The sequence below is a fragment of the Neoarius graeffei genome, chromosome 16 (genome assembly GCF_027579695.1).
Source record: "Neoarius graeffei isolate fNeoGra1 chromosome 16, fNeoGra1.pri, whole genome shotgun sequence".
In the NCBI taxonomy this organism is placed as follows: domain Eukaryota; kingdom Metazoa; phylum Chordata; class Actinopteri; order Siluriformes; family Ariidae; genus Neoarius; species Neoarius graeffei.
In genome coordinates, this window is record NC_083584.1 from 51,767,333 (window position 1) to 51,793,816 (window position 26,484).

At 42.5% G+C, this 26,484-nt stretch overlaps 2 protein-coding genes across 3 annotated transcripts in view; both read left to right on the forward strand.

Moving 5' to 3' along the window:
* mgrn1b (mahogunin, ring finger 1b) overlaps positions 1-8,263 on the forward strand; it is a 34,674-nt gene extending 26,411 nt beyond the window's left edge. The window contains exons 14-17 of one of the 2 annotated variants that reach the window (XM_060943141.1): positions 815-860; positions 6,216-6,302; positions 6,562-6,607; positions 6,771-6,857. In XM_060943141.1, coding sequence (XP_060799124.1) covers positions 815-860; positions 6,216-6,302; positions 6,562-6,602 — 174 coding nt within the window. In that variant the 3' untranslated portion in view covers positions 6,603-6,607; positions 6,771-6,857. Of the gene's footprint in view, positions 1-814; positions 861-6,215; positions 6,303-6,561; positions 6,608-6,770 lie in introns of both variants that reach the window. The other variant, XM_060943140.1, reaches the window with a different exon arrangement.
* A 12,493-nt stretch (positions 8,264-20,756) lies between these two features.
* On the forward strand, positions 20,757-24,412 carry aanat2 (arylalkylamine N-acetyltransferase 2). The gene is made up of 3 exons (XM_060942131.1): positions 20,757-20,925; positions 21,611-21,765; positions 24,107-24,412. The coding sequence occupies exons 1-3, from the start codon at positions 20,757-20,759 to the stop codon at positions 24,410-24,412; spliced, it is 630 nt and encodes a 209-aa protein (XP_060798114.1).
* Positions 24,413-26,484: the final 2,072 nt, after the last annotated feature.

A 26,484-nucleotide genomic window follows, 5' to 3' on the forward strand; every position in this document is an offset into this window, starting at 1 on the left:
GGCTTACCGGACGTAGTTTTCACGACCGTGTCAATGGATGTTGAACTGCCAGAGGTGGAATACCCAGATGTGTATAATTACCTCATCAACTTTCCCTCGCTGTTCAGTGGTGAAGCACTGCATGCTGATAAATCTCTGGACAGTTATCTTTACAGAAATTCAGGATTTGTCAGCCCCCCTAAGATGTGGCATCTTGTAAACAAGAAAATAACAATCCTCAGTGGACGGGTAAGTCACTTAAGTATTGAGTACTAGAACTGAACTTTGTCCAGTTTAATTTCTTTTGCTTTTACCATAATTAGCAAGACTGATAAATCATAATTCTTAGAATTATAGATGTGCTCGTCTATGTCATAGATATTGGTAATGATACACTTGACACTTCACAGCCAAAACGTGGAAAGGGAAAATGAGAGGGTGACTGACAAATGTCTAAAGGTCACTGTTTTTTATCACTGATTTTCTTATAACAGTTATTATTTCTTTGGCCCGGCTGATAGCAGCAATCCATTTTGCACGCCTGTCAGGGTCCCGTGGCAGCCTATGAAACTTTCTTCCCGATTTCTGACCTCTCCTGTTGTGGCATTTATATGCCATACAACTCTCCGGCATTGTGGCACGGTAATATTTGAAGATTTCGGCGAAAAATAACGAAAGTCAGTGTCGGTAAGACGGCGGAAATATGGCGTTTTACTGACAAGATGGCGTCTGTCTACAGTCTGGAGCGGATGTGACGTCACATGCAAGTGCTCCATAGGTGCTATTTTCTCTGTTTTGTAGTCCCTCTCACACTTTCTCACCCTCTCATTTGTAGGGTACTGGGGCAGAGGATGCGCCTGACTCTCTATCTCCAGAAGACGGTTAGTGCCAAGAAAATCTTCTGCAAAAAAGAAAGTCAAAGCTAAAAATGGCACAGATCTGATATTCTGTGTTGATAACCAGCTGATATCAGTTGAAAATCTTGGATTATGTATAGAAAGGAAAAAAGAAAGGAGTGTGATCCAATTCCATAAACAGCATGAAATATTATAGAACTGCTTGTAACACAACATAATGTAATGTAAACCAGGTCATGTTTTGAAAAACAAAGTTGCCACCCTATAAGTGCTTTATAAATTTAAAATCCTAACAAAATGTGGCCTTTTATACCACAATGCTGTTTAGTTCTCTGATCTGGGTGGCCAGAAAGTGTTTTGTTTGAATAATTTTCTATATCTGATGGTAGTGCAGGCTACAAGGCAAATCAGCGGTTTATGTTAATGCACTTGTAATATGGCTATACTTTACACAGTATTCGAGGTATAAGAGGGAAACACAGTGAGAGACGTTGTGCTGTGTCTGTCCTCTTCACTAAATTTATCTGGCTAAGCTGATGAGAGCGCAATGCCACAGAGGCATTAAAGCAGCATTATGTGAGAATTAGGTTTTTTTTTTTTTGCTCGTAGGCTCCCCCTACAGTTGCGGCGTGTAATTCATTTTTACCCCACTGTTGTAAATACAAATTGGGCTTTGAGCTCCACTCATGGACAGCTGGACACGTGCTTTGGATGACAATCTGAAAGATACAGAGCCGCAGAAGCCAAAGAACCATGTTATGACCAGGTAGAATAATCTTAAACAGTTTTACACAAATATGACGGCATAGTTTTATTATCCCCTGCTGGCTGAAAGGCCCAAAGGTGGATTATGTCATGGTGATGTCCGTCCCTTCCTCCCTCCTGGGAAGGGTGCTCACCTTCTGAAATCAACTCCTCTCACAATTTTTTGGCGGAATTTCACAAAACTTGACAGGATTCTTTGTTATGTTGGTAATACGCATATTGTAATTTCGTTAAATTGGGTCACATTTTACCAGTTACAGCCCTTGATTAACAAAATTTATAATTTGACAATTTCATGAGTGTGTTTTCCTTCTGAAATCAACTCCTCTCACATTTTGTGGAGGAATTTCACGAAACTTGGCAAAAGGCAGTGTTGTATGTTGGTAGTACGCATATTGTAATTTCGTTAAATTTGGTCACATTTTACCAGAGTTACAGCCCTTGATTAACAACCTGGTACTTTCACAATTTCATGAAGGTGTGCTCACCTTCTGACATCAACTCCTCTCACAGTTTGTAGATGGATTTCTTGAAGCTTGGCAAAAGGCCTTGTTATATGAAAAAGAAGAAAGAAGGCACAACTTTATTCATCACACACTTGGGAAATTTCCTCTCTGCATTTAACCCATCTGAAGCAGTGAACACACACATGAGCAATTAGCACACACACATACCCAGAGCAGTGGGCAGCCATGCTAACAGCACCCGGGGAGCAGTCGGGAGTTAGGTGCCTCGCTCAAGGCCGTCCCATATTAACCTAACCTGCATGTCTTTGGACTGTGGGGGGGGAAACTGGAGCACCCAGAGGAAACCTACGCAGACACGGGGAGAACATGCAAACTCCACACAGAAAGGCCCTTGCCGGCCGCTGGGTTCGAACCCAGAACCTTCTTGCTGTGAGGCGACCGTGCTAACCACTTACACCACCATGCTGCCCATATGATGGTAATACGCATATTGTAATTTAATTTCGTTTGTGAAATTTTTACCAGAATTTGACCCTTGATTAAATAACTTGGACAATTTCATGAGGGTGTACGTTCTTCTGAAATCAACTCCGCTCACAATTTGTGGAGGAATTTCACCAAACTTGGCAAAAGGCTTTGTTATATGACAGTTATACACACGTTGAAATTTCATTTAATTTGGGCAAATTTTACCAGAATTATGTCCTTGACTATTCACAAACTTGTACTTTGGCAATTTCATCAAGGTGTGCTTGCTTTCTGAAATCAACTTCCCTCACAATTTTTATTATCCCCCACTGGCTGAAAGGCCTGAAGGGGGATTATGTCATGGCGATGTCCGTCTGTCTCAGGAAGGGTACTCACTTTCTGAAATCAACTCCTCTCTCAACCTTTTGTAGGAATTAAACGAAACTTGAGAGGATTCTTTGTTATATGTCGGTAGTACGCAAATTGCAATTTTGTTCAGTTCAGTCGCATTTTACCAGAGTTATGGCAGAGTTGCCAGTGGGGGATATTATGCTCTCAGAGCACTCTTGTTTACTGTGACATTGGAAACAAACAATAAGAATGGTGGAAAGTTTTAGTTTTGCTGAAACACCATGCTTGCATTTTCAGGCCATATACATTGCAGTGTGTGTAATCGAATAAAATATTGGCGACATGATGTAGGCAGATGTGAGGTATTGTCAAAAAGTTGTTGTGGAATGCAAAAGCATTTGTGATCAGCGATAGAAACCCATGAAATGCTTACCAAGCTTACAGCAGTGAACCAGGTGAGGTGTTTTGAATGGTATTTGTGCTTCAAGAGGGTCAGGAGGTCACTGGAAGACGACGTTCTTCCCCTTTTGATGCAGGAATGCCACTCGGAACACCTCACCCAGCTCACTGCTTCATTTCTTTGGGCTTGGTGAAGCATTTCCAGGGTCTCCATTGCTGATTCTCCAGGTGTGACAGAATTTGATGTTTGCTCTCTGGTCCATAGTAAAATTGCAAATAAACATGTAATATAGGTCCTGATGTTGACATCATGCAACATCACTGGCTCACGAGAGTTACTGCTCACTCGTACTGGAACTTTTTGATTGCACCTTGGGCACATACTATACATTGGGCAGTGTAATTTATTACAAGCTAGTTGAGACAGATTTGCAGAATTGCAAGCTTTCAAGGCGTATTGGGTGTGAGATGAATTTACAGTGGGGCAAAAAAGTATTTAGTCAGTCACCAATTGTGCAAGTTCTCCCACTTAAAAAGATGAGAGAGGCCTGTAATTTTCATCATAGGTACACTTCAACTATGAGAGACAAAATGAGGAAAAAAAAAATCCAGAAAATCACATTGTCTGATTTTTAAAGAATTTATTTGCAAATTATGGTGGAAAATAAGTATTTGGTCAATAACAAAAGTCTCATCTCAATACTTTGTTATATACCCTTTGTTGGCAATGACAGAGGTCAAACGTTTTCTGTAAGTCTTCACAAGGTTTTCACACACTGTTGCTGGTATTCTGGCCCATTCCTCCATGCAGATCTCCTCTAGAGCAGTGATGTTTTGGGGCTGTTGCTGGGCAACACGGACTTTCAACTCCCTCCAAAGATTTTCTATAGGGTTGAGATCTGGAGACTGGCTAGGCCACTCCAGGACCTTGAAATGCTTCTTACGAAGCCACTCCTTCATTGCCCGGGCGGTGTGTTTGGGATCATTGTCATGCTGAAAGACCCAGCCACGTTTCATCTTCAATGCCCTTGCTGATGGAAGGAGGTTTTCACTCAAAATCTCACGATACATGGCCCCATTCATTCTTTCCTTTACACGGATCAGTCGTCCTGGTCCCTTTGCAGAAAAACAGCCCCAAAGCATGATGTTTCCACCCCCATGCTTCACAGTAGGTATGGCGTTCTTTGGATGCAACTCAGCATTCTTTCTCCTCCAAACACAAGTTGAGTTTTTACCAAAAAGTTCTATTTTGGTTTCATCTGACCATATGACATTCTCCCAATCCTCTTCTGGATCATCCAAATGCTCTCTAGCAAACATCAGACGGGCCTGGACATGTACTGGCTTAAGCAGGGGGACACGTCTGGCACTGCAGGATTTGAGTCCCTGGTGGCATAGTGTGTTACTGATGGTAGCCTTTGTTACTTTGGTCCCAGCTCTCTGCAGGTCATTCACTAGGTCCCCCGTGTGGTTCTGGGATTTTTGCTCACCGTTCTTGTGATCATTTTGACCCCACGGGGTGAGATCTTGCGTGGAGCCCCAGATCGAGGGAGATTATCAGTGGTCTTGTACGTCTTCCATTTTCTAATAATTGCTCCCACAGTTGATTTCTTCACACCAAGCTGCTTACCTATTGCAGATTCAGTCTTCCCAGCCTGGTGCAAGTCTACAATTTTGTTTCTGGTGTCCTTTGACAGCTCTTTGGTCTTGGCCATAGTGGAGTGTGACTGTTTGAGGTTGTGGACAGGTGTCTTTTTATACTGATAAGTTCAAACAGGTGCCATTAATACAGGTAACGAGTAGAGGACAGAGGAGCCTCTTAAAGAAGTTGTTACAGGTCTGTGAGAGCCAGAAATCTTGCTTGTTTGTAGGTGACCAAATACTTATTTTACCGAGGAATTTACCAATTAATTCATTAAAAATCCTACAAATGTGATTTCCTGGATTCTTTCCCCCCCATTCTGTCTCTCATAGTTGAAGTGTACCTATGATGAAAATTACAGGCCTCTCTCATCTTTTTAAGTGGGAGAACTTGCACAATTGGTGGCTGACTAAATATTTTTTTGCCCCACTGTATTTATTTGCATGCGAGCCTGAAATGGGACTGAGGTTACTATCCTACTAGATGACTTGTCATTAGGAAAAATTACAAATCTCCATGAGACAGGTATAACATAAGGTTAGTCTACATCACAATTTTTCATAAATAACATCGGCAGGGATGTAACTCTGCTGTTGGATTGTCATTGCTTTTCTGTTAGCTGTGAGACAGATCACGGAGTACGTCTTGAAGTAAACATCCATGCTGAGACTCCCCCCATGCAACAGTTTGCACAAGTATTGCACACAATTTGGAATAGTAGCATGCTAAGCTAACATAACAGGAGCCATAGACAATATGCTGCTAACACTGATGTATCTAATGCTGGGGAATGCTAACAGACAAAGAACAGCTAGTCAGTTTAATTAACTTTACAAAACATGGATGCCTCTGACACAAAGTAGTGCAAACTTTGGTGGCAACCTTGCCAACAAAGCTAAACAACAACTGACGCAAGAGCAATAATTACCCATACCAATGTCTGAATGGTATGGGTAATAATGGGTAACAAGTGCTGTAAATTGTGTCACAGCTCTCATGAGAGGGCTCTGGGACGCACCATCAGAGTTGCATCATGCTATAACTGGCAAACCTGATAAGGAGATGAGGTGGAAGACAAGTCATTCTCCTTATTACAAGTCAGCGTACTATCAAAATGATTTTAAAGCTGATATTTTAACTTAAAATTCCTATATAATGCTGCTTTAAAGAGAAAAGTTATATATCAAGTGACCACTGAATTTAAAAAAAAAAAAAGTAGGTTGTGTATCTGGTCAGTGTGATTGGTGTCTTGCTGAAAGATGTGATGTGATGATTGGCTCTGTGCAGAGGACAGGGTGAATTCTGAGGGAGAGATGATGGCTGACTGCATCAGCGAGCGCAGCAGCCTGACCAAAGCGGAGAGCGACCCACCAGGTGAGCAGCATTTCTGATTCAGCAGACACAAGGGGAAATTTCTATTTCTGAAGCTCTCTTCCTCCTACATGCTTGGTTGGCAGTGTGTAATATCTGTTTGTTCCCCTGCGTGTTTTTCTAGCAGCCACCCCACATCACTTTTAACTTGCTTTTTGTTAGCTAAGCGATATAACCTGTGTGCTGTATTCTTTTTCTTCTGTTTCCTACTTTTGTGTGCTTGCGTTCTCCTTTTTCCCCTCCGTGGTTTTGCACTGGGCAGCTCTAGGTCCTGACTCCTGCTCTATCGGTATGGAAGAGTAACTCTGGTATGTAGGCCTTTCTGTCTCCTCTGTCTTCATGTTCTATAAGCAAAATCGTGGTCTTGATCACGATGACAAAGTTGAAGACCCTGCAGTTACACTGTGTCGTCTGCTTTGTGTTTGACCACTGATTTAAAGCTTGGACCTGGTGCTCTTTTCTGCCTTGCAGGTTTCTCAGGCTCCATGGAGAGTTTGATTACTCGGAGCACAAGCTGCTCTAGCCAGCCACTGCTCTGTCCCATGAGCACTTTGCACATGGAGGATGAATAACTGGACCTTGATCCCCTTCTGTCCCTGAGGCTAATTCTGCTGGCCCTGCCCGAACCGCCGTTAATGGCGTCCTCTTCAGCCCTATTCACACAGCCATCAACAGCAGTTTCTCTTCCAATCCAGTGTCTAGTTACTCAAATGGTGACATTTTTGTGCGTATATCAGTCTTCTGTTATTTCACCTATTCGGAGCTGAATTTTGTTTAGTGCAAGTTTTAAAATGTATTTATTTAGAAATGCTCTCAAATCCAGCGTAGCGTACAAGCAGTTGGGAAATAAGAGGAAAATAGGATTTCCTCTGCTGCTTGGGTTTAACACGGTAGATTTGAGTCATTAGTGGAAGAAATATTAGTATTACTACAGATACAACACTAACCTGATATGGTTCATGTTTAAAGCACAACTAAATATTTAACATTTTTCCGAAAGCTTTGATGAGTAATGAAAGCAGTGTTGATTATAATGTAAAGATGTTAAAGATATTTGTGTATTACAGATCTGTAACTCAGTGAATTTGATATGAAGTCATATTTTATAGCAAGCCTTGAGCGAACTCATCTTTCTGTTTTATTGAGTGATGGAGGGACTCTCCAGAACCAGACTGTGTGTGTGGGGTGTACAAACTTTGTTTTTTGACAAAATATATTGCTTTAACTGTATTTGCACCTCCTTCTACATATATATTCTGTAGAATGAACTTATTACACTAAATTTTGTGATAGTATACTAATCATTCCTTTAACATATCTTCTTCTAAAGGAGAAATGCGGTTGAGTTGGTGTGCATTAACCCAATTGTAACAAGACATTGTGAACACTTTTTTTTTTTCTCTATCTCCAGCCGTTTTTGGATATCTCTTTCCTAGCGCACAAATATTTAATCATTTTACTCTTAACATGTATTCATTCCATCTCCTCTATCCCAAAACACCACGATATGCAACTGCTTTGTAAATGCATCATTATGCACAGAGGTGTATGTGCCTTTAAAAACAAGTCTGGCTACTTACTGCTTTGAGCTGTTCAGGTCTTGTAATTAAAGAACACATTTGGAGGCTTGAGACGTGTGTATTATTTCAGCGTTCTGTATATGACCATGCATTGAAATGCACTCTATACTCTGGGCTTATCACTTCTATGATACTAAGTGATGGAGTATAATTTTATGACTAAACAACCACAATATTTGACAGTTATATTAATTGATACTTGTTTTGTGTGTGTAGACCATTGAGTGATCAAGAGTTGCTATGAATAGATTTATAATTAACACACACATTGTTGATTGCTCTGTAAACTGGTTATTAAAGTGCATATGCAATATTGATAAATTGCTTTAATATCAGACGATGCTCTGCATGATGTGTAAATAAAGATGATATATTTAACACACTCTCTGAAGGATGCGTCCTGATTTCTGTCTGTTTATGTGCCATTTCCACCTGATGATCCACTGTGCCTTCTCATATCTCCTTGGAACATTACTGGCCTGCTATCAAACATTGGCTCAGCCATAGTTCAGGAGAGCAACACGCTGCACACTTGAACACAGCATAATGTTAAAGTGCATGTGAATGATTTACCAATAAAATTAATTCTTTGGTAATTGTACTTCATGGCAATTTTAATGCCTAAATTCTAGGACTGAATCTGAGCTCTAATGAGGAATCCAGGACGACAATGACCACTATAACATAAAACATTTTTTATTTTTTAAAATCCAGAATGAAATCAAATTCCATCCATCCGTTTTCTTTTTAAGATTTTTTTTTGGGGGGGGCTTTTTGCACCTTTATTGGATAGGACAGTGTAGAAACAGGAAATGAGCGGGAGAGAGACGGGGAGGGATCGGGAAATGACCTCGGGCCAGAATCGAACCCGGGTCCCCGGATTTATGGTATGGTGCCTTATCCACCTGAGCCACGATGCCCCCCCATCCATCCATCCATCCATCCATTTTCTGCCGCTTATGCGGGTCCGGGTCGCGGGGGTAGCAGCCTAAGCAGAGCAGCTCAGACTTACCTCTCCCCGGCCACCTCCACCAGCTCTTCTGGGGAATACTGAGGCATTCCCAGGCCAGGAGAGGGATGTAATCTCTCCAGTGTGTCCTGGGTCTGCCCCAGGGTCTCCTCCCCAGTGGGGCATACCCAGAGAACCTCCCCTGGAAGGTGTGCAGGGAGCATCCTAACAAGGTGCCCGAACCACCTCAACTGACTCCTTTCGATGTCGAGGAGCAGTGGTTCTACTCTGAGTCTCTCCTGAATGACCAAGCTTCTCACCCTGTCTCTAAGGGAGAGCCCAGCCACCCTGCAGAGAAAACTCATTTCAACCGCTTGTATCTGCGATCTCATTCTTTCGGTCACTACCCACAGATTGTGACCATAGGTGAGAGTGGGAACGTAGATGAACCAGTAAATTGAGAGCTTTGCCTTTTGGCTCAGCTCTCTCTTTACCAGAACAAACCAGTTTAGCATCCGCATCACTGCTGACGCTGCCCCGATCCGTCTGTCCAACTACCACTCCCCTCACTTGTGAACAAGACCGTGAGATACTTAAACTTCTCCACTTGAGGTAGCAACTCCCCCCTGACCCGAAGTAGGCACTCCACCCATTTCCAACTGAGTGCCATGGACTTGGAGGTGCTGATCTTCATCCCAGCCACTTCACACTCGGCTGCAAACCATCCCAGCACATGCTGTAGGTCACAGATTGATGAAACCAACAGGACCACATCATCTGCAAAAAGTAGAGACGTGATCCTGATGCCACCAAACTGGACACCCTCCGCCCCTTGGCTGCGCCTAGAAATTTTGTCCATAAAAGTTATGAACAGAACCGGTGACAAAGGGCAGCCCTGGCAGAGTCCCACATGCACCGTGAATGCGAACTAAACTCATGCTCCAGTCATACAGGGTCTGAATGGCCCGCAGTAGTGGGCCCTGAACCCCATACTCCCGAAGCACCCCCCCACACACACACACAGGGCACCACGACGGACAAGGTCGTAAGCCTTCTCCAGGTCCACATTTCATTTCCACAAAACACATGTAGACCGGTTGGGCAAACTCCCATGCACCCTCCAGTACTCTTGCAAGGGTAAAGAGCTGGTCCAGTGTTCCATGACCAGGACAAAAACTGCATTGTTCCTCCTGAATCCGAGGTTCGGCTATCAGCCGGACTCTCCTCTCCAGCACCCCAGCCTAAGCTTTCCCAGGAAGGCTGAGAAGTGTGATCCCCCATAGTTGGAACACACTCTCCAGTCCCCCTTTTTAAAAAGGGGGACCACCACCCAAGTCTGCCAATCCAGAGGCACTGTCCTGGACCTCCATGCAATGTTGAAGAGGCATGTCAGCCAAGACAGCCCAACAACATCCAGCACTTTCAGGAACTCAGGATGAATCTCATCCACCCCTAGAGCCCGGCCACCGAGGAGCTTTTTAACCACCTCGGCAACCTCAGTCCCTGTGATGGATGGGTGAGTCCTCCCAAGCACCCTCAGACTCTGCGTCCTGCTCAGACAACATGAAGGTGGGATTGAGGAGATCCTCGAAGTATTCCTTCCACTGCTGGATGATGTCCCCAGTTGAGGTCAACAGCACTCCATCCCCACTGTAAAAAGTAGGGACGGAGCACTGCTTCCCCTTCCTGAGCCACTGGACGGTTTGTCAGAATCTCTTTGAGGCTGACCGAAAGTCGCTTTCCATGGCCTCATCGAACTCCTCCCACATCCAAGTTTTTGCTTCAGCGACCGCCAGAGCCGCGTTCCACTTGGCCCATTGGTATCTGTCAGCTGCCTCTGATGACCCACAGGCTAACCAAGCCCGATAGGACTCCTGCAATTTGACGGCTCCCCTCACCACAGGTGTCTACCACTGGGTTCGGGGATTACTGCCACAACAGGCACCAACAACCTTGCAGCCACAGCTCTGCATGGTCACCTCAGCAATAGAGGTACAGAACATGGTCCACTCGGACTCAATGTCCCCATCTTCCCTCGGTATGCAGTTGAAGCTCTGCTGGAGATGGCAGTTGAAGATCCGACAGATGGGAGCCTCCACCAGACATTCCCAGCATACCCTCACTACACATTTGGGCCTACCAGGTCTGTCTGACCTCCTCCCCCACCATCTGATCCAGCTCGCCACCAGGTAGTGACCAGTTGACAGCTCTGCTCCTCTCTTCACCCAAGTGTCCAAGACATACAGTCGTAGATCAGATGAAACAACTACAAAGTCAATCATCGATCTACGGCCTAGGGTATCCTCATGCCACATGCACTTATGGACACCCTTATGCTTGAACATGGTGTTCATTATGGCCAAACCACGCATGGCACAGAATTCCAACACCTTGGTTCAGACTGGGCAGGCCGTTCCTCCCAATCACACCCCTCCAGGTCTCACCTTCATTGCCCACATGAGTGTTGAAGTCCCTGAGTAAAACAATGGAGTCCCCTCGTGGTGCACTGTCTAGTACCCCACTCAAGGACTGCAAGAAGTCCAGGTACTCTGAACTACCATTTGGTGCATAAGCGCAAATGAAAGAGACCGTTCTCTGACCCGAAGGCGCAGGGAAATGACCCTCTCGTTTACTGGGGAGAACCCCAATGTTAGTGCGCCGAACTAGAGGGATACCAATAGCCCCATCCCTGCCCGGCACCACTCACCCTTGGCAACTCCAGCATGGAAGGGTGTCCAACCCCTCTCCAGGAAATTGGTTCCATAGCCCAAGCTATGCATTGAGGTGAGCCCAACTATATCTAGTCGGTACCCCTCAACCTCACGCACAAGCTCAGGCTCCTTCCCCACCAGAGAGGTGACATTCCATGTCCCAAAAGCCAGTTTTGTCAGTCAGGGATCAGTACACCAGGGCCTCCGCCTTTGGCTGCCACCTGATCCACAATGCACCAGACCCTTATGGCACTTCCTGCAGGTGGTGGGTCCACAAGAGAGTGGCTCTGTGTTGCTCATTTGGGCTAGGCCCAGCCGGGCCCCACAGACATAGGCCTGGCCACCAGGCACTCGCCAATGAGCCCCTTCCCCAGGCCTGGCTCCAAGGGTGGGGCCCCGGTATTCCTGGTCTGGGCGAGGGCACTCGGCTCCTTGCTTTTTCTCTCATAAGGGTCTTCCAAACCGCTCTTTTTCTGACCTCTCATCTAGGACCTGTTTGCCTTGGGAGACCCTACCAGGGGTAAATGCCCCTGACAACATAGCTCCTAGAATCACTGAGGCACTCAAACCCCTCCACCACGTTAAGGTGGTGATTCAAGGGAGGGGTAATTCAAATTCACTTGTTAAATTATTATTATTTTTTTTAGCTGTTTTAGGTTAAAAAGACTGAGAAATACACTTACTGACCACTTTATTAGGAACACCTAATAATAACAACCTGCTCATTCAGCAGTTGAAGCAATTGACAAAGACCACACAGCATTTTTCGATTGTCAGCTGCTCAGTTTTGGTGAACCTGCACCTACTGTAGCCTCAGACTCCTGTCTTGATGTGGTGTGCTGCTGTGGTAACCCAACCACCCCAATTAGCAGATATAAATAGTGGTTATTTGAGTTCCTGTAGCCTTATTAGCCCTGGCCCTTTTCCTCTGACCTCTCTCATTAACAAACCATTACCCCCCACAGAACTGGCACTCCTGGATTTTTGTTGTGTTTTTCACACCATTCTGCATAAATACTGACAGTTGTGCATGAAAATCCCAAAATGATCAGCAGTTTCTAAAATTCTCAAAAGATCCTGTCTGACACCAACAATCATGCCACAGTCAAAGTCACCAAGATCGTACTTGATCCTCATTCAAATGTTTGATGTGACCTCTGAAGCTCTGACTCGGTCTCTGCATGATTTTAACACAAGCTTGTAGTACTCGAGTCCAACTCATGCCCTAATTTTAAGGACTCGTGACTCAACTTGGATTTGAGCACTGATGACTCGGATTCGGACGCGTGCATTAACTGCATTCAGACTTGTAAATTGGAAACGAGGACTCAAATTTTTTCTTTATTTTTTGTAACATGCCATAATAATTTGGCATAAGATATTTATATTTACATAAATTTTTGTACTAATTTCGTGCAAGAGTGTCACACCTGCCCACCTTAGCACATGCATCAGATAGACTCTCGGGTGTGCTCTGGACAGCGCGTGTGCCAAGCGGACTCTCGCGTACGCACCGTAAACGACTCACACTTGCACAGGATTAAGGCACAGTCAGTGTGCCGATATAAAAACTATGAAAACACACTAAATTTGCAAAGTATTGAGTTGCGTTGCTGACACATTACCGAGCCTTATCTCCTTGTTTGGTTTCCTGATCCCCTGTTTCTCGTCTTTGATTCTGCTGAGTCTATGATAGCCTGTTTGTGCCTCACTTGACCTATTGCCTGTTTCACTGTTTTACAATTTTGTCTGCCGTTCTGGATTGTTTACCTGTCTTCACTTGTATTAATAAACACACCTTCTGCAGTTACGTCTGTCTCCCAACCATCTCTGACAGAATGCTTCACACTCCCTGACAAAGAGAAAGCACACTCAACTGTTCATACATCATGTTCAGGAACAAATTAATGTTAATGGTGCTAAAACAGCCACCATCAAATGGTGCGGTTGGAGTCAAGTTCTCGGACTCAATTTACAGTGGTGCTTGAAAGTTTGTGAACCCTTTAGAATTTTCTATATTTCTGCATAAATATGACCTAAAACATCATCAGATTTTCACACAAGTCTTAAAAGTAGATAAAGAGAACCCAGTTAAACAAATGAGACAAAAATATTATACTTGGTCATTTATTTATTTAGGAAAAGGATCCAATATTACATATCTATGAGTGGCAAAAGTATGTGAACCTTTGCTTTCAGTATCTGGTGTGATCCCCTTGTGCAGCAATAACTGCAACTAAACGTTTCCGGTAACTGTTGATCAGTCCTGCACACCGGCTTGGAGGAATTTTAGCTCATTTCTCCGTACAGAACAGCTTCAACTCTGGGATGTTGGTGGGTTTCCTCACATGAACTGCTCGCTTCAGGTCCTTCCACAACATTTAGATTGGATTAAGGTCAGGACTTTGACTTGGCCATTCCAAAACATTAACTTTATTCTTCTTTAACCATTCTTTGGTAGAACGACTTGTGTGCTTAGGGTCGTTGTCTTGCTGCATGACCCACCTTCACTTGAGATTCAGTTCATGGACAGATGTCCTGACATTTTCCTTTAGAATTTGCTGGTATAATTCAGAATTCATTGTTCCATCAATGATGGCAAGCCGTCCTGGCTCAGGTACAACAAAACAGTCCCAGACCATGATATTACCGCCACCATGTTTCACAGATGGGATAAGGTTCTTATGCTGGAATGCAGTGTTTTCCGTTCTCCAAACATAATGCTTCTCATTTAAACCAAAAAGTGATATTTTGGTCTCATCCATCCACAAAACATTTTTCCAATAGCCTTCTGGCTTGTCCACGTGATCTTTAGCAAACTACAGATGAGCAGCAATGTTCTTTTTGGAGAGCAGTGGCTTTCTCCTTGCAACCCTGCCATGCACACCATTGTTGTTCAGTGTTCTCCTGATGGTGGACTCATGAACATTAACATTAGCCAATGTGAGGGAGGCCTTCAGTTACTTAGAAGTTACCCTGGGGTCCTTTGTGACCTCGCCAACTATCACACGCCTTGCTCTTGGAGTGATCTTTGTTGGTCGACCACTCCTGGGGAGGGTAACAATGGTCTTCAATTTCCTCCATTTGTACACAATCTGTCTGACTGTGGATTGGTGGAGTCCAAACTCTTTCGAGATGGATTTGTAACCTTTTCCAGCCTGATGAGCATCAACAACGCTTTTTCTGAGGTTCTCAGAAATCTCCTTTGTTCATGCCATGATACACTTCCACAAACATGTGTTGTGAAGATCAGACTTTGATAGATCCCTGTTCTTTAAATAAAACAGGGTGCCCACTCACACCTGATTGTCATCCCATTGATTGAAAACACCTGACTCTAATTTCACCTTCAAATTAACTGCTAATCCTAGAGGTTCACATACTTTTGCCACTCACATATATGTAATATTGGATCATTTTCCTCAATAAATAAATGACCAAGTATAATATTTTTGTCTCATTTGTTTAACTGGGTTCTCTTTATCTACTTTTAGGACTTGTGTGAAAATCTGATGATGTTTTAGGTCATATTTATGCAGAAATATAGAAAATTCTAAAGGGTTCACAAACTTTCAAGCACCACTGTAGATCAATAGTGGACTTGACTCAATTTTTTTCAATGACTCGGACTTGAACACTGGGTACTCGAGACTGGACTCGGACTCGAGGTTTAGTGACTGGACTACAACACTGTTTTGACATGAAAAGTATTAATGTGCAGGGATGTGGGTGTCCACCTTGAAACACACTGAAATCATTTCACCCCATTATCCTTTGTGCTGATAAATTAAACTCGCATTACATCACACCAGGATTTGCTTCTTTAATGTGTAGCTTCCTGCACAGATACATCTGGAAATAAAATTCTCAACAGTATCAAATCAGTTAGAGTCAAACAAGCACTTAAAAGAAACAAGTCGTCACAACAGCTGGGATTTAAAGTTGTTCTACCATTATCACAAACAGCAACTACAAAAAAAGGAAAAAGTGTATCTGAAAAAAATCAAAAGGGTATTAATGGTGATGATTCTTGCTTAAGAATTTGAGTCTGGTTGAAATTTTCATCACTGACAAAACTTAAAGTAAGCATCTGGAATGTTTACACCAGACAGATTTATGACACATTCAGGTAAATTAGTGCACATCCAGAAGGATGCAAACTATTCTGATTTCTAATTAAATAAATGCTAAGACTCAGTTGCTTTAACAGCAACTGGCATGTTTTTGGGAGGTGGGAGAAAACCCACATGAACATGGGGAGAACATGCACAGAAACTCAACACAGACAGTAAGTTTGTAGTGTTACTTGAAAACCAAACATCAGCGATTTCTCTATGGAGAATTCTCTTGTTAATTTTCATTGATTGCAACTTTTAAGTGCCTTACAATGAAATTAAAATAAAATTCATTTAGAAATACAAATATTCTATCCGATTTTAGGGCCAAAATGCGAGCTCTTTATCTAAATTAATCTATAAATCTAATAAACATTTATTCAACATATCAGCACTGCAAAGGTGAAAGGATCTCAAATAAAGTAAAATTTCTGTAATATTTCCTATTATAAGATTACATTACAGTAAATATAAGATTACTAACTTATGGTATAATAAACTCATATTACCTATATTGAAAATAATTTCACCTGTTAAGGCGTGATTTATTTCAGGGAATATATTTTAAAAAGTGGAAACTGCATTTCAAAAGAGTGCAAGGGTATTTCAAAAAGTTCTCGGCCTCACCCAGAAACAAGGGGCGTAACTCCCATTTTGGGGGCATAACTGTATACTATAAAGCCTTATATCACTGTCTACAAAAACTCAAACGAAAGAAAGCTTTGAGCTGGCATGCTGTTGTTCCAGAACAATGTGCCCGTCCACACAGCACAGGTGACAGGGACAGAAGCAGCCAAATGTGGCTTTGAACTGTTGTCCTATGCACCTTACTCACCTGACCTGGCATTATCCGTTTCCCAAACTGAAATCCCACTCGTGTGGTCACCATTTTCAGAGTGATGAAGTCATCCATGCTGTTGAGGAGGATCTGGAGGCTCCAGATTTGACCTTCTTCCACAAAGGGATAGCGACACTTGAACATTGGTGGACCAAGTGCAATGAAATTAAAGGAGACTATGTTGAAAAATAAACCAAGAACAGTCTTTCTCCTGTGACGTTTTCTGAACGAGACTGAGAACTTTTTTTAGCACCCTCATACGACCATTATCGCAGTACTAAAACAGCAGGTCTGTTAAATAGATATTGATTGATGTACAGTGGTGCTTGAAAGTTTGTGAACCCTTTAGAACTTTCTATATTTCTGCATAAATATGACCTACAACAACAACAACAGATTTTCACACAAATCCTAAAAGTAGATAAAGAGAACCCAGTTAAACAAATGAGAGAAAAATATTATACTTGGCCATTTATTTATTGAGGAAAATGGTCCAATATTACATTACAGACTGTAATGTAATGTACAGTCTGTACAGTCTGTGAGTGGCAAAAGTATGTGAACCTCTAGGATTAGCAGTTAATTTGAAGGTGAAATTAGAGTCAGGTGTTTTCAATCAATGGGTTGACAATCAGGTGAGAGTGGGCACCCTGTTTTATTTAAAGAACAGGGATCTATCAAAGTCTGATCATCACAACACATGTTTGTGGAAGTGTATCAGGGCACAAACAAAGGAGATTTCTGAGGACCTCAGAAAAAGCATTGTTGATGCTCATCAGGCTGGAAAAGGTTACAATACCGTCTCTAAAGAGTTTGGACTCCACCAATCCACAGTCAGACAGACTGTGTACAAATGGAGGAAATTCAAGACCATTGTTACCCTCCCCAGAAGTGGTCGACCAACAAAGATCACTCCAAGAGCAAGGCATGTAACACAACCCCGATTCCAAAAAAGTTGGGACAAAGTACATATTGTAAATAAAAACGGAATGCAATAATTTACAAATCTCAAAAACTGATATTGTATTCACAATAAAACATAGACAACATATCAAATGTCAAAAGTGAGACATTTTGAAATTTCATGCCAAATATTGGCTCATTTGAAATTTCATGAAAGCAACACATCTCAAAAAAGTTGGGACAGGGGCAATAAGAGGCTGGAAAAGTTAAAGGTACAAAAAAGGAACAGTTGGAGGACCAAATTGCAACTCATTAGGTCAATTGGCAATAGGTCATTAACATGACTGGGTATAAAAAGAGCATCTTGGAGTGGCAGCGGCTCTTAGAAGTAAAGATGGGAAGAGGATCACCAATCCCCCTAATTCTGCGCCGACAAATAGTGGAGCAATATCAGAAAGGAGTTAGACAGTGTAAAATTGCAAAGAGTTTGAACATATCATCATCTACAGAGCATAATATCATCAAAAGATTCAGAGAATCTGGAAGAATATCTGTAAGGGTCAAGGCCGGAAAACCATGCTGGGTGCCCGTGATCTTCGGGCCCTTAGACGGCACTGCATCACATACAGGCATGCTTCTCTATTGGAAATCACAAAATGGGCTCAGGAATATTTCCAGAGAACATTATCTGTGAACACAATTCACTGTGCCATCCGCCGTTGCCAGCTAAAACTCTATAGTTCAAAGAAGAAGCCGTATCTAAACATGGTCCAGAAGCGCAGATGTCTTCTCTGGGCCAAGGCTCATTTAAAATGAACTGTGGCAAAGTGGAAAACTGTTCTGTGGTCAGACGAATCAAAATTTGAAGTTCTTTATGGAAATCAGGGACGCTGTGTCATTCGGACTAAAGAGGAGAAGGACGACCCAAGTTGTTATCAGCGCTCAGTTCAGAAGCCTGCATCTCTGATGGTATGGGGTTGCATTAGTGTGTGTGGCATGGGCAGCTTACACATCTGGAAAGACACCATCAATGCTGGAAGGTATATCCAGGTTCTAGAGCAACATATGCTCCCATCCAGACGACGTCTCTTTCAGGGAAGACCTTGCATTTTCCAACATGACAATGCCAAACCACATACTGCATCAATTACAGCATCATGGCTGCGTAGAAGAAGGGTCCGGGTACTGAACTGGCCAGCCTGCAGTCCAGATCTTTCACCCATAGAAAACATTTGGCGCATCATAAAACGGAAGATACGACAAAAAAGACCTAAGATAGTTGGGCAACTAGAATCCTACATTAGACAAGAATGGGTTAACATTCCTATCCCTAAACTTCAGCAACTTGTCGCCTTAGTCCCCAGATGTTTACAGACTGTTGTAAAGAGAAAAGGGGATGTCTCACAGTGGTACAAATGGCCTTGTCCCAACTTTTTTGAGATGTGTTGTTGTCATGAAATTTAAAATCACCTAATTTTTCTCTTTAAATGATACATTTTCTCAATTTAAACATTTGATATGTCATCTATGTTCTATTCTGAATAAAATATGGAATTTTGAAACTTCCACATTATTGCATTCTGTTTTTATTTACAATTTGTACTTTGTCCCAACTTTTTTGGAATCGGGATTGTAGTTGGCGAGGTCACAAAGGACCCCAGGGTAACTTCTAAGCAACTGAAGGCCTCTCTCACATTGGCTAATGTTAATGTTCATGAGTCCACCATCAGGAGAACGCTGAACAACAATGGTGTGCATGGCAGGCTTGCAAGGAGAAAGCCACTGCTCTCCAAAAAGAACATTGCTGCTTGTCTGCAGTTTGCTAAAGATCATGTGGACAAGCCAGAAGGCTACTGGAAAAATGTTTTGTGGACGGATGAGACCAAAATAGAACTTTTTGGTTTAAATGAGAAGTGTTATGTTTGGAGAACGGAAAACACTGCATTCCAGCATAAGAACCATATCCCATCTGTGAAACATGGTGGTGGTAGTCTCATGGTTTGGGCCTGTTTTGCTGCATCTGGGCCAGGATCGCTTGCCATCATTGATGGAACAATGAATTTTGAATTATACCAGCAAATTCTAAAGGAAAATGTCAGGACACCTGTCCATGAACTGAATCTCAAGAGAAAGTGGGTCATGCAGCAAGACAACGACCCTGAGCACACAAGTTGTTCGAGCAAAGAATGGTTAAAGAAGAATCAAGTTAATGTTTTGGAATGGCCAAGTCAATGTCCTGACCTTAATCCAATCGTAATGTTGTGGAAGGACCTGAAGCGAGCAGTTCATGTGAGGACACCCTCCAACATCCCAGAGTTGAAGCTGTTCTGTATGGAGGAATGGGCTAAAATTCCTCCAAGCCGGTGTGCAGGACTGATCAACAGTTACCAGACATGTTTAGTTGCAGTTATTGCTGCACAAGGGGGTCACACCACATACTGAAAGCAAAGGTTCACATACTTTTGCCACTCACAGATATTGGATCATTTTCCTCAATAAATAAATGACCAAATATTTTTGTCTGTAGGTGTCCTGAATTACTGTACTATAGTTACCTCTTAAAAATAATGGTATATCATTCTTTATTAGATCAAGTTGGATATTTAAAAAAATTAATTAATCAATTAAAAAAAAAAGTCAGAACGTCAGAGTGAGTGCTGTTCCATTTACTTAGCTGCTCCTCTAACCCTCTTTGTATTATGGAAATCTCCCTCAATCTACTTACCTCTCTGTGCAGAACTACACCAGGAGTGGCCTACCCATCTGGCCTAAAGTAGTCAGGTTGAAAATTCTCTACTCAACTAATCCAAACAATTCAATCATTATCTATTAATATAGTTATTGTCCTTATGTTTATCCAACTCACTATAGGTCTTTTACACATATTTACACTTCCAGAATTCAGTGCAATTCACGACATAATGGATTTTCATGCATTTAGTCAAGAAACTGCATACACACTTTCTGTTAACACAGTTATAACCAGTTATAAATTGTAAATATTACTGAATAAACCAAGTGAAAAGAACCTCGTCCTTATGTTTATCTAAAACATATGCAACTGTTTTGATCGATTCTTGGTTAGTTACTTTACTTGGATATCATGTTTTGAGGTTAATCATGTTGTCCATTAGCTCACCTGACACGTACAGCTTTTAAGACTCACGTGTGCTTGTATCTATCCATTCCTCTTTAGAAGACATCATTTAAGGGGATCAGGACCGGGATCAGGAGAGGGCATGGTGAGAAAAGCAGCGGTGGGCAAGTGGGTTGGACCCAGAGAGACGTGGGAGGCTCAAGAGAAAGAATAGTGTTGTGTTAGAGCAGACAGAGAGTCTCACAAGGAGAGACACTGATGGAAATGGTAGAAAAGAAGGTGAGCTCTTCACCCTTCCTGAAGGCTTTTTATTTAAAGACACCCTTGAGTGTGTCTAGTCCTCTCCGCCAACGACGCCACACGCTTCCTGCCAGTGAGTTCCGCAACCTCACACCACAGGACGCCATCAGTGTGTTTGAGATTGAGAGAGAAGGTAAGAATCAGCAGACTGTTGCGTCCCAATCCAGGAAAAGAAGAAAAAAAAAGAAAAGTAACGTTCATTCAGTGTTTGCACGTTTGCAGTTTAGGTCATTTCTTGTCATGTTTGAAATAAATGATTTCTAATGTGTCTCCATTTCACAACCAGATTTTTAAAAAAAGAATGTGCATTTGTTCACAAATGCATTGAAACTGATGCAAAAAAGATGTTAAATCCTGCCATAATTGTTTTTAAATTTGAATTACCTTTTAAACTTTGATTCTTTGAAATTCAGAGGCATCTGCAGCTTATTATTGATGTAAATATTATATTACAATATAGATCAATTTCTGATTCAGACACCAAGATTAAACAGTATATACAGTACCTTAAATAAGCATATTTAGGAGGTAAAACCAGTAGATATATATTTTGTATCATTATATTCATCTTTCCAGCAGAGTTTTCGAGCCTGGATTGACCTTAAATATACAGAGCAGTGCAAGCCACCTTACATGTCTGGCTCGGTGCTGTACACAAATAGGATTATAAGTGATAAGTTAATCTGATTGCAGAGAGACACATGAACTCTTGGCTGATCTGGTGACAATCTGTTGTTTATGTCAGCATATGAAAGCATGATCATCTCTCTGGTCTTTAGCGACTGAATCCCCGTCGTCATGCCTGTTTGTATGTATAGCTTTCATCTCCGTGTCTGGAGAGTGTCCACTCACACTGGACGAGGTGCTGCACTTCTTAGGTCAATGTCCCGAGCTCTCCATGGGCTGGTTTGAGGAAGGACAGCTGGTGGGCTTCATTATCGGATCTGGTTGGGACAAGGAAAAACTTACACAGGTAAAGTATACACATCAGTAAACAGTGCTCGTGTATTAACTATGTATAGCAGTGTTTGACCTTCATGACTGTTCTTCTAAGCGTACTCTTTAGACTGATTTTTTTTCGTTAAAAGAAAGGCTCACCTAATTAAAATTCCAGTGCACTTGTTCACACCTGGCCTGGGGGCAATTTAGTGTAGTAAATCTGCTTATCAGCATATTTTTGGGAGGTGCCATGAAACCTAGAACCTAGAGGAAACCCACGCAAACACAGAGAGAACATGTAAAACTCCACACAAACAGTTAGCTGACCTCAGGATCGAACACCACCACACTACCTAGATTGTAATTAGTCTTGACACAATACATTGCCATAAAAAGGCTACAGCAGTGGCGATGGAGGCTTGAGGCACATAAAGTATGATAATGAATCTACTCTGAGCATTGAAGGCAGTTAGAAAGCTTCAAAGAAAATTAAACTTTTTTTTTTTTTAAACCTAAGTTTGTGTGTGTGTGTGTGTGTGTGTGTGTGGGGGGGGGGGGGGGGGGGGGCAATATTTCCAGGTTTTTAAAAATGACTCCTGTTTCAGGGTAATGGTGATTCAGCCATGATAGAGAGGTTGTTTGTCAACTGTTCAGCTTCATTTGAAGCCAAGTCACGTCAAGTTTATTTTTATAGCGCTTTTAACAATAGACATTGTTGCAAAGCAGCTTTACAGAAAATTAAAGACTTTAAACACGAGCTAATTTTATCCCTAATCTATTCCGTAATGAGTAAGCCTGTGGTGACGGTGGCAAGGAAAAGCTCTCTCAGACAACATGAGGAAGAAACTTCGACAGGAACCAGACTCAAAAGGGAACCCATCCTCATTTGGGTGATAACAGATAATGTGATTATAAATAATTTGCTTCTGTAACTGTGTCCTATATAGTCACAAAGTACAACTGTGTAACCAGGAAATTCATTATAGTTTTGACATGGTCTGTTTTGTTGAAGTTATCAACTGTTCATGATAACTGCAGTCTTAAAGTTAGCAAGTCAACTGTAGTCCTCAGCCATAAAAGTAAGTGTCCAGAGCGTCCTCCAAGTGTGACTATCAACTGTCCATATGGGGCCATGTGATGAGACTCCAGCCAGAAGTAGGGCATCAGGATGGATCAGGCAGGTCCGAGGAGCAGAAGAGGTCAGCATCTCAGTCTCGGGATCAACATGTAACTCAAAGGGACAGGCAGAGTGAAGGGGGGAGGGTCACGTTGGATAAAAGCATCTGCCAAATGGATTAATGTAAAAGTTTTAAAGAACAAACCTAAAACTGGATTTACAACCCAAGGGGTCCATTATATTCTTCTGCTTTAATAAACTCATTAATTACATACCAACATTTACTCCAACACCAAAATAAAAAAATTAAGGAATTTTAGTATAAATATGCAAATGATTATAGAAAATCGTGCATGCTGATTGGTCAAGAAATTCAGACTATTTGTCGATAATCACCTCGAGTGACTCGGCAAAATGGCAGCCAATCGCCTAGTCACCGTACATGAGGAAGAATTACAAATTATGAAAGAAAGTGTTGTTCCTAAAAGCACTAAAGATGCTACGGAGCTTGGTCTAAAACTACTCAAAAGGTAAGGTGGAATTGTGATTTATTTTACTGATTTCAAAACAAAGTATTTTATGTGACTCAGTGTAGATAAGTGACAAGTCTGTGCCGCGCCTTTATTACATTTACATGCTGCTTTTGAAGATTGAAATAAATATTTTTAAATAATCACCTGTGTATTTATACTAAAACAATTATCCACCTCAAGCTCAGTGAATATCGGTGAATAATATTCACCGATATTCACTTCACCTTCTGCGAATAATTATTAAATGTACAGTTATTATATTTTTCATACACAACCAGCCTTACTGGGGCGGCACGGTGGTGTAGTGGTTAGTGCTGTCGCCTCACAGCAAGAAGGTCCGGGTTCGAGCCCCGTGGCCGGCGAGGGCCTTTCTGTGTGGAGTTTGCATGTTCTCCCCGTGTCCGCGTGGGTTTCCTCCGGGTGCTCCGGTTTCCCCCACAGTCCAAAGACATGCAGGTTAGGTTAACTGGTGACTCTAAATTGACCGTAGGTGTGAATGTAAGTGTGAATGGTTGTCTGTGTCTATGTGTCAGCCCTGTGATGACCTGGCGACTTGTCCAGGGTGTACCCCGCCTTTCGCCCGTAGTCAGCTGGGATAGGCTCCAGCTTGCCTGCGACCCTGTAGAAGGATAAAGCGGCTAGAGATAATGAGATGAGATGAGGAACCAGCCTTACTACCGGTCTTTGATTTTAACTGTGCCATATATGTCTGTCTATTTGAACAGGAAGCTCTGACACGTCACATGCCCAACACTCCTACTGTACACATCCATGTGCTGTCTGTCCACCGGCACTGTCGCCAGCAAGGGAAAGGCTCCATTCTGCTGTGGCGTTACCTGCAGTATCTACGCTGCCTTCCAGGTCTGCACCGAACCCTGCTTGTGTGCGAGAAGTTTCTGGTGCCTTTCTATGAGAAGGCTGGCTTTAAGGAGAAAGGGCCCTCAGCAATCACAGTAGGAGCTCTGCGCTTCAGAGAGATGGAGTACACACTCGCAGGGCTGGCCTATGCTCGGCGCAAGAGCAACTGCTAAATTTCTATGATTACAGCTGACAGTGGTATGTTTATATACAGTAAAGGACACCAGTTCTCAGACTCTGGGCAGCAGCTGAAGGCTCAGGAAAGAAAATTTGGACCAGCCACCGTTACCAGTGTCACCCTGATGAGTGCTATTGAAACCAGAGACTGAAAATTTCAGTCTGCACATAATACTGTAAATGGTACTAAATATAAGAAGGTTAGATGAATCTACACAGTCTGTATAATGATGTGCAGTTTGGTACAAATGATTGTGTGCAATGCATTGGTGGTGTTCCACATGTGCACAGTGGTATGATGTATACTGAACTGTCTGTAAGCCACCAAGTCAGCAGTGGTTCGCCTGCGTGGGTTTCCTCCGACAGTACAAACACATGTGGATTAGCTCAACTGGCTACTCTAAATTGCCCCTAGGTGTGACGGTGAGTATGAATTGTTGTCTACGTCTCTGTGTTAGCCCTGTGTTACACCTCTCCTGGTTGAACCCCACCTCTTGCTCAGTGTCAACTGGGGTTGGCACCAGCTCACCTGTGACCGGCAACGGATAAGCCATTTAGATAAGAAATGAATGAATAAACCAAGTATACAACTCTGGTTCCATCTTATCTTATGTAAAAGCTAAATGTGTATAGAGATGTAACAAAGAAAATAAAGCATGGAAAGGCCATGCAAAGATCACTGGTGTCTCTGGAGATTGTCTGTAGCCAGTAGCTTGAATTGCTAATCTACTAAAAGCTAATATGAAGCCTGGCATAGCCAGGAAGCCATAACACAAGTCAAACAACTGATTTATTATGATTTTTTTGCACTGATTAGTGTGTTCGCCCACTACGGAGTAAGCGGGGTGAGGTATTGTTTTCAGTCGGGTTTCTTTTTTTTTTTGTTAACGATATTACGGGAAAACAGCTAGATCAATCTTCATGAAACTCTCAGGATAGATGGGCATTGGTCTCAAATAGAACCTCCAACATTTTGAGGATCATCCAGTCAAGGTCATCAAAAAGGTTAAAATCATCTTTGTTGTGTCTACTACCTCATATAGAGGCCTAACCACTACGTCATCGTGCTGTAAGAATGCAAGAGTGTAACGATCGCGCACTGCGCATGCACATACACGAGTTCTGATTAAAATGGCCGGTGAGTGTATACAATTCGGTTCACCATTCAAAATAAATGGACTAGACTGAAGAAATCGCTTTCAGACATGTTTATGCTTATTATAGAGGGAAAGTGCGTTCTAGGGCGGTACGGTGGTGTAGTGGTTAGCGCTGTCACCTCACAGCAAGAAGGTCCGGGTTCGAGCCCTGTGGCCGGCGAGGACCTTTCTGTGTGGAGTTTGCATGTTCTCCCCGTGTCCGCGTGGGTTTCCTCCGGGTGCTCCGGTTTCCCCCACAGTCCAAAGACATGCAGGTTAGGTTAACTGGTGACTCTAAATTGACCGTAGGTGTGAATGTGAGTGTGAATGGTTGTCTGTGTCTATGTGTCAGCCCTGTGATGACCTGGCGACTTGTCCAGTGTGTACCCCGCCTTTCGCCCGTAGTCAGCTGGGATAGGCTCCAGCTTGCCTGCGACCCTGTAGAACAGGATAAAGCGGCTAGAGATAATGAGATGAGAAGTGCATTCTACTGAGCTCTAGCGCTGGGCCATTTCCAGGAAATAAGAGTTTGGGTCATGGCAACAGCGTGTGTGTGTCAGCCTCGGTTTGGAGGTTTCAGTTTTGAAAACTGTAAGAGGTGAAAGTACAACCCTGATTCCAAGAAAGTTGGGACAAAGTACAAATTGTAAATAAAAATGGAATGCAATTTACAAATCTCAAAAACTGATATTGTATTCACAATAGAACAAAGACAACATATCAAATGTCGAAAGTGAGACATTTTGAAATTTCATGCCAAATATTGGCTCGTTTGAAATTTCATGACAGCAACACATCTCAAAAAAGTTGGGACAGGGGCAATAAGAGGCTGGAAAAGTTAAAGGTACAAAAAAGGAACAGCTGGAGGACCAACTTGCAACTCATTAGGTCAATTGGCAATAGGTCATTAACATGACTGGGTATAAAAAGAG

Bases quoted from the DNA above. Each gene is read 5' to 3' on its own strand.
- aanat2 (XM_060942131.1), top strand. From the start codon at position 20,757: ATGGTAGAAAAGAAGGTGAGCTCTTCACCCTTCCTGAAGGCTTTTTAT. The intron at 20,926-21,610 runs GTAAGAATCAGC...TTGTATGTATAG, and splicing joins GTTTGAGATTGAGAGAGAAG to CTTTCATCTCCGTGTCTGGA. The intron at 21,766-24,106 runs GTAAAGTATACA...CTATTTGAACAG, and splicing joins ACAAGGAAAAACTTACACAG to GAAGCTCTGACACGTCACAT.